Raw genomic sequence first — 8,942 nt, forward strand, 5'->3', positions numbered from 1 at the left:
TCCCTCCCCTACACACTCCCATCATGTGGCTGTAGAATACAGCCAGACCCATCTCAGCCTTCTCAACGCTGAGCAAAATCAGCCTTCTCAGAGTCACCTTGCACATCACATGTCCCATCTCCCTAGTCACCCCCTGTTGGACTCACTCCAGGACATGGATGACTTCCTCCTCCTGGGGAGTGCAAATCCAGGCACAGGACTCCTGCTGTGGTTTCACAAAGGCTTAATAGAGAGGAAGATGCACTTCCCTCAGTCTGCTGGCTAGATTCATGTTCGTACAGCCTGGGGTATGATTGGCTTTCCCTGCCCCAGGGCACTGCTCACAGAGGGACAACTTGTCACTCCCAGGTCCCTTTCTGCAATCTGCTTTCCAGCCAGCTAGGCAAAGGCTGCACTTCATTCTGTCACGCGTGCTGTTAAAAAGATGCCATCAGGTTTTGCCCCTGTATTGACTCCTGGGGGATGCCACTAAAAATCATTAACAGATCAGCTTTGTACTGTTGATTGTTACTTTTGGAGCCACATGTTCCAGAGTTTTCCATCTACCTTTTCACCCACCAGTTCAAACCACTTCTCTTCAAACTGGCTACAAGGATATCATGGCAAACCATGTAAAAGGCCTTGTCAAAATTAAGGAGAGAACTGCTCCCCTCTTGTCCACAGGCAGAGTCATTTCACCAAAGGGATCAGGGAGAGAATCAGAAGGGTAAAAGATAGAGAACATGTGGGTTGAGATAAAGACAGATTAATAGGGAAAGCAAAAGCCACACAAAAAAGCAAAAAACCCCAAGCCCATGGCCATACCCCCCTGAGAACACCCAACCTTGTCTGATCTCAGCAACTAATCAGGGTTGGGCCTGGTTAGTACTTGGATGGGAAACTGCCTGGGAATACCAGGTCCTTTAGGCTTTTTACAAGGAATTAATTGACTGCTTCCCACAGACAGGCAGGTGTTCAGCCATCTCCTGGAGAGCAAGGCCCCATCACACATAATGGTTACTTGGGAAGCCACCACCCCAAACATCTCCCCATTCCTTTTTCTTTCCCCCAGCTTCATAAACTGAGCGTGATGTCATATGGTCTGAAATAACCCTCTGGTCAGTTTGTCAACCTGTCCTGGCTGTGTCTCCTCACAACCTCCCGTGCAACCCCAACTTGTTTTCCAGTGTGGCAGTACAAAAAGTAGAAAAGGCCTTGGCTCTATATAAGCCCTCTTCAGCAACTACAAAAGCATCTCTGTATTATCAACCCTGTATTCAGCACAAATCCAAAACACAGTCCCATACCAGCCACTGTGATGAAAATTACCCCCACTCCAGCCAAAACCAGTACAACGAGCAAAGGTATAGATCCACTCCAGTGCTTGAGTCATGCCAACCATTTCTCTCTAATCCCAGTGAGACCACAGCTCTGCAGTCATGCATGGATTCCCGTGTTTCCTGTGCTATGTGTACTCATGAACAGGCATCTGAAATGGGCTCCCAGACATGCTGCTTTCTCATGAAAACTGTGAGAGCTTCCTCCATTTTGCAGTCCCCATGACACATACTCACTGTTCCCATGACTCTCCCGGCTTTGGTCACTACCAACCAATGAACCACTTTAAAGCCTCCTCACTAAGCTTAGCAAACCTGTTGGCAAAGACACTCTTGCTCCAATTTGTCATTGCTGCTCAGCTCATCTAACAGAGAAGGTACAAGAAGTACATAAAGGTCAAAGTGACAAAGGCCAAAGTGACACCAGCTGAACATTCAGGTGTTGACCTGCAGGGCATGTAAGCTCCTACCCAAGCCCTTCCCTTTCACTGTATGGATTTAGGAGACCACAACTTGCCCTTGACTCTCTGTAAACACTCTTGGCGAATTCCAGGTCACCCCTCACAACGTCATGGGTGCCTATGTGGTTGGGCAACAAGAGGTACTAGTCTAAGGTCCAGACCAGCCTCAGCAGACTCTCTGCAATACCTTACATCTGAGTCCCCAGCAAGTGACAAACCTCTCAAGTCATCAAGTCAAGACTGCAGATGGGTGTCTCCATCCCCCACAGGAAGGAGTCTTCAGCCATCATCACCCACAGCTTCCTCCCACTGTCAACAACTGTTCAGGATCATCTGTCTCCAACACCTCCCCTGACAGAGCTTGCTCTTCCTCATCTGTTACCATGGCACTATACCTATCCTATAAATGCACATCTGCAGGCAGAGAAGGAATTGCCTTCTGTTGCCAGCGTTCACAAGCTTCCATTCCTCCCCATCTTAAGAGACTCTATCCACCACTTATTCAAATGCAGCTTCCAGCCATCCCTCCTTCCATGCAATGTGCTCTTCTACTCTCTGTAGAGACCTTGCCAATCTCCTGTTTCTATTCCCTATGGTTCTGCAGCCTGCTCACCTCCTGCTGTCACTTTACCTGGCAGCTCAGCACCCTGAGGACAGCAGAACCCAACAGATGAAGCCACCATCATCCGCTGCCCCAGGGTCAGGGAAAAGTACCAGTCTCTCCCTGCAACCCAACATCTGCCACATTATCCCACTGGAGCTCTGTCTGGACAGGTCTCCTATGCGCCACTCCCACATGGCTCCAGCCAGGGTGGGAGAGCATGCTTTCAGGAGCATCACTGCACCCACTCCAGCTGTCTCAGAGTGCTGGGTGCCTTTTGCATCCCCTTCCATGCTAACTGCTGCATTAACTCCTACATCCTTGTCAGTCACTTCATGTCACAACACTCTTGCAATGTTTTGCGATACTATGGCCAGCAATGTGGATGCAATAGAATTAAAAAAAAAAGGCTTAACATTGAGCAAAGTTATCATTTTCTAAACCACTAAAGCTAGAAATAATTCCTCCCTCCAAAACATCGAAAACCTTTTGCTGCTTGCTACAGACAATTCTTCTGCTTTCTGCAGATTTGTGTTCTACATAGTACAAGCACAGTGGCATTTATCAGCATACAAAGGCACGTCAACTCCTACTCTTCTCCTAGATAGCATAGTCTCAAAGACACTCCACAGATTGTCTTATGACGTATGCCAGGAAAAGACAGTTTTAAAATAATTATGCAGAGGATGTGTTCTCTTGCAAAACAACAAACAATCATTAAAGAGCCTCCTCTCTTTCCAAGTTGTTTCTTTAAATAATCATTATACAAGCAAATGAGATAAGTGAAGAAGCTGAAGAAATGATATGGCATTATTGCCTGCCTGTAATTCTGCTTCCCTGAAGATAAAAAGCACATGACTTTCTCTCTAGCCATTTGATTTCAGCTCCTTAGTTGAGTTTGGGTCAGAATTTTCTCACTGTAATAACGTGCTCTAGGATAACTCTGCCTGATCAAGGAGATTGGACCAGATGACCCACCGTGGTCCCTTCCAACCATACCCACTCTGTGAATTATTTCTGACCAAAAACTTAACACCGCTCTACTGGTTCAAGCTGGATACCTCTTTAAAACTTTCTGCTTTTAAAGCTAATACCACTATCTACTGGCACAGAAGAAGTAAAGTTTTTTGGGCAGATGTTCACTATTACACGGGATTTCAGAGACTGAAAAAGATCCAAATCAACGTTTATCTGCTGAAGACTGTCACACTGACTCCGGAAAAGGATATTCAGGCCTGTTACCTATAAAGGTCCTCGAAGGTAGCAAAGCCATTTTCAAAGTGAAACCTAATCTCCGTGACTGGATCTATTTCAACAGATTAGGAGAACTTTCCAGTTCCCAGATCTAGGGGCAGGTGACTGCCAAATAATTCCATTTCAGCACTGAACTCCAGCATGTACTGTGGAAGATGGAAAAAATCTTTGGTGTATGCTATAACAGGATCTCCATCCAAATTATCAGGAAGAGCAAGTTCAGTCTGGATACAGCTTGTCAAGTTGCAGATAAAGCATTTTATTATCCCTCTGGATTGCTTCTGAATGAGCACTTATAAAGAAGGATGTTCTTATGGACTCCTTATTAAAATGCTCTTCCCAGTGCAGTCACGTGTCCCACAGGGCCTCTTGTACAGCTCATCTAACACTTCACTGAGAGCTGCTCTCTGCATGAGTGCCCTGGGTCACAAACAAGTTCTGCAGTGCCCTCACACTCTCTCATGACTACAGAAACTATGGGTTCGCAGCCCACCAAAAAGTGGGAATGCAGTAATTATGCTGCCTTTAGAGGAAGAATATTATTTGCCTCAAGTTTTTTTCACCAGGTGACAGAAAACAGAACATGAAGGAACCTTCAGAGGTCAAACTCACCTCTCTTCCCAGGCTGTCTGACTGCAGTTAGAGATGGAGGTAACACAGATAATCACCAGTCTTACTATAGCCATGGGATTACACAGCTGTAGACAGCTGGAAAGTATTTATTTCTACATAAGGACTGATCTAAATCACCTTCATTAAAGAACTGAAGAGTAATGCTGGTTGTGCCACACTAGGGAGCTGAAATCAAAGAGCAGAAATTTAGTCAATATGACATCTCTAACCATAAAAAAGTCTTCAAAATTTTTGAGCCACATTAAAAACCATTACTGGAATCAAAATACTGTGTACAAGAGTCAAGTCATTATTTAAAATGAAGATTAGGTCTCCATCCAAAAGCTGTGGGTTAACCATGGTAGGCAGTTCAGCCCCATACAACCCTATTTACTCACTCCACTTCCAGTGGGAATGGGGAGAAAATCACAAGGACAAAACCAGCGCAACTTGTGGGATGAGATAAAGCCATTAATAAGTGAAGCACAACTGTGTGTGCAAACAAAGTAAAACAAGGAATTAATTCACTAGTTCCCATTGTCAGGCAGGCATCTAGCAATCCCCAGGAAAGCAGGATTTCATCCCATGCAACAGTAACTTGGAAAGCCAAACACTATAACCGTGAATGTCCCGCTTTACTCCTTCTTCCTCGCAGCCTTTACTGCTGAGCACAATGTCACATGGTCTGGGGTGTCCCTTTGGTCAGCTGTCCCAGTGTGACCCCTCCCATCTTCTTGTGCACCCCAGCCTGCTCACTGGTGGGGCGGTGTGAGAATGAGAAAAGGCTTTGATGCTGTGTGAGCACTATTCAGCAATAACTAAAACGTGAGTTGTCAACACTGGTTTGGTCACAAATCCAAAGCATAGCACCAGAGGAACTGCTATGAAGAAAATTAACTCTATCCCAGCCAAAACCAGGGCACCAAGATAGAAAGATAATGACTAGTGAATTTCTCCATAAGCACACCCTCCTGAACAATTAGGAAAAGCAACAGTGACAGATACAGGCGTGTACTGCAGAGTGATACATACAGAAACAAAAAGAATGTGTAACAGAGGAAAGGAAGAGATATAAGAAAAGGAGATGAAAAGGCATGTAGAGCACAGAATTAGGACCACACACAGCACTTCACAGAGCAGCCAACCTTAGCAAATCAAGAGCATGTTATTCAGACACATAAAACCTTCAGCTCCAATGCTGTAGACTCATAAATGTTGTTGCAAGTGTTGCAATGCATTAACTTTTAAAAGCCTCAGCACATAGTTAGGAATAGTAAGTAAGTAGAACATCAGAAAGCAAATCAACAACAAACATTAAATAAAACAGCATGCTGCTGATGATGTTATTAATCACAGATACATCACCTAATGAAGTTAAATCACTTCAAACCATTTGAATTATAAACTACTAGATGTTTCCATGTCTGTATGAAAATATTATTAAAAACACAACAGCAAGATGTTGGAAGAGTATCTCAAGGCCCCTGGGGCCTTTAATATTAACAACCTTTCTAAGAGTAAACAAAAGACTGAAAACCAGCTCACCTGATTGCCCGTTTCTGTCACTATTTCCTCTTTGGCAACTTCAGCCCGTTCTTTATTTCGGCAAACCAGATGAACCGTGCCACCTGGTGGATTGCGACAAGAAAAGCACTTGATACTTAATTACTACCCGCATTAGGGGGAAACATCAGCATTTTAATTAGATGAGATACTAGATACCAGAAAAAAGATGGAATATTTTTGCTTGGCTCTGGTTCCTGTGAAGGCAGGCAGGGTCATCATGCAAGGCTGCACGTATGGAAAAAGACACTGCACTCTAAGTACTGTGCTCAAACCATTTCTGTCAAGTCTGTACATCATGTTTAGTGGGTGACATACCAGAGCTACACTGGAAATTGAAGCTAAGGCATCTGTATTATAGATAGTTTTTTGATAAATGCCTTAGGAAGTTCAGTAAAGGGCTTGAACAACACAAGTGACTAGAATCACTCTGTGAAAAGGAAACAGAAGTGCCAGGTATCAGAATTCTCAGCAGTAAAGATATGACAAGGACTATAGCCTCAAATTGCAGCTTGGGAGGCTCAGGTCACCTATTAAGAAAAATAATTTTCAGTAGTTTTCTTCTGAATAGACCAGGCTGTCCCAAGAGGATGCATAATTTGCATCATTGTAGGTATCAAGCAGCAAGACACAGCAGTGACTGGTTTGATCTACTGTTGCCAACAGTCCTGCTCCAAATGAGATGCTGGACAAGGTGACCTCTAGAGTCAACCAACTTTTCCATGAAAGCAATACACAAGGCAAGGCTCTTCTCAGAGACCTGGATACATAACACAATCTCATCACTTAGCCATATTAAAGAATGTCTTCAAAAACAAGACTAAAGTAGAGCTAGGCAAACTTTTTTTTTTTTGCTTCATATTCTCTGATTGTTACAAGTCATGTGTTAATTTCAGTCATAGGAATACCTATACTCTTTACCTTTGCCTGTTTTTAAAGGTGTTCTAGGGATTGCTATCAGTTCACCACTAGCAAGCTCAAGGAATTAACCCCTAATAGAAACATAATTAATCACTGATAAACAGTTCTGTTGGGTCACACTTCTACTGCCCAGAACCCAAATGGAAAACACCAAGTCTACTTTGAGGTGATACAGTCCCACACTGCACAGCCCAGTCTTGGGTCTGACAATAAAATCTTTTGTCTACAAGAGAGGTTTTTCCACTGAGCACCAGGACAGGGGGGAAGTTTTGGTATGACAGATACACTAGGAAAGGAATTTAAATGTATTTTACATGGTAAAGATTGAAACTATTTGAACTTAACACATGGGAATAGTCAGAGTAGTTGGGAGAAGACTCTATCAAGCTGGAAGTGCAGTTCACAAGACATAGAGGAAATCCCAAATCTGCATACCCATAAGACACCAATTCAGAGAAAAGCTGAACTCAGAACACAGAAATTGTCAGAAAGATCATCATTAGTTAGAAAGATCTGAGTGCTTGGAGGTAAAGCCAACATAGCTTGATTATTCTTCTGCTGAGTCTGAATTACTTATTTTCTTCTTGTGGTGCCCTTGAAGAGATTCAACTAGAAGTCTGAGCCCCAACAGCTGACACTGAGTTTCAAAGTGAGATGTTCAAGGATGGGACCAGGAAGTCATTTAACTTCATATGAACAGCAATGCCCATACAACATATCAGACATGCAGTCTGAGCCCAAGGTTGTTCTGCTAAACATGGTGACCAAATCCCATACAGATCCAGCCAGCTGTCCAGTTTGCAAAACCTGGTAGAGATATCCATTTGTGAGCAAACCAGTCACCTGACAAAGCACTACTTACATAAAGTGATTATATACATTAGCAGTAGCGGGAACCTGAAAACAATCACGTGCTGGCACTGATGTAGATCTTTAACCCAAAGAGTCTTTGATGCTAACAGTTTTATTTTTAATAAAATAAATTCAAGTTTAATTTAACTGAGTCGCCACTTTCCTTCGTAACATAGTTATGAAACCTAAGCACACAAAGAGAGCAAAGAGCCACAAGCTCCTCCCTTTCTCTACGTGCCAAAACTCCTGTCACTCTTGCACAACAGGAATTATTTTGCCAACTCTGTAAGGGATTAAGTTTATCCTTCAGCAGCAGCTAGGTCCAGTTCATACCATGTCCTTGCGTACAGACAACAACATAAAAAAAACCAACTACACGTAACCAGTCAAAGGGCACAAACTCCAGGGTATTATCATCAAGATCAAGAGCACCTACATTGCTTTTTTTATGCTCTCCCATGTCATTTTTGCAAAGACAATTGTTTTCTTTCGTCATATGATACATTTGCAAAACCCTTAGTTCAAATTCAGCCCAGTTGCTACTGATACTGAATTAGCCTTAAACAGACACTGATCCGTCACCAACATCCTTAGATGTCACTATAACACAGACAGTTTTGGTAAACATGCACTTGAAAAACGATTTGCAGATCCTCTCTGCTAATTTGGTTTCCTTATTCCAGTTTTCACCGCACTGATTGTGCTTAAACCTCTAACCCATACTAAGAGCCCTGTAAAATGACCCCACATCCCAGGGGGGTGTGTGTGTGCTGGAAGGCCAACCCGCTTCCTTCCATCTTCTCTGTAAGCCTCCTGGGAGCTCCAGGGCAGCCCGGCTCACCTCTCCTCGCTATCTCCTTGGCTGTGGCCTTGCCAATGCCACTGTTTGCACCAGTGACCAGGAAGGATCTTCCAGCCACATCCACCTCCACATCAGCTGGGTTGAAGTGCCTGGAAGCAGACTCGTAGCCAGATCTGAACAAATCAAAAGACACCTGTGAGAAACTAGAAGAGAAACCTTCCAAAATAAACACATGTGTGGGTTGAAAAGCACTTTCCTCTCACAGCTCAGCATACAGTAATTGCCCTGTTTACTCTCTGTACCCATGGGACAGGCCATGAACACCAGTGACACTGCAATCAGCGATGTATCATAGAATCATTAAGGTTGGAAAAAGGCCTTTAAGATCAAGTCCAACCATGAACTCAGCACCACCATCACGTACACCCATGTCCTCAAGTGTCGTATCCAGATGTTTTTTTGAACACTTCCAGGGATGGCGTCTGCATCACTTCCCTGGGCAGGCTGTTCCCACGTTTTGCAATGAAAGCCACAACTCGCGGTGGCGTTTGGCCGCCCCA

At 43.8% G+C, this 8,942-nt stretch overlaps 1 protein-coding gene across 1 annotated transcript in view; it reads right to left on the minus strand.

The window, feature by feature from the left end:
- DHRS12 (dehydrogenase/reductase 12) overlaps positions 1-8,942 on the minus strand; it is a 30,974-nt gene that overhangs the window by 20,410 nt on the left and 1,622 nt on the right. The window contains exons 2-3 of the mRNA XM_017733652.1: positions 8,422-8,555; positions 5,790-5,872 (exon numbers count right to left, since the gene is read on the minus strand). Coding sequence (XP_017589141.1) covers positions 5,790-5,872; positions 8,422-8,555 — 217 coding nt within the window. The remainder of the gene's footprint in view (positions 1-5,789; positions 5,873-8,421; positions 8,556-8,942) is intronic.

Source organism: Corvus brachyrhynchos, unplaced genomic scaffold, assembly GCF_000691975.1.
Source record: "Corvus brachyrhynchos isolate BGI_N302 unplaced genomic scaffold, ASM69197v1 scaffold202, whole genome shotgun sequence".
NCBI lineage: Eukaryota > Metazoa > Chordata > Aves > Passeriformes > Corvidae > Corvus > Corvus brachyrhynchos.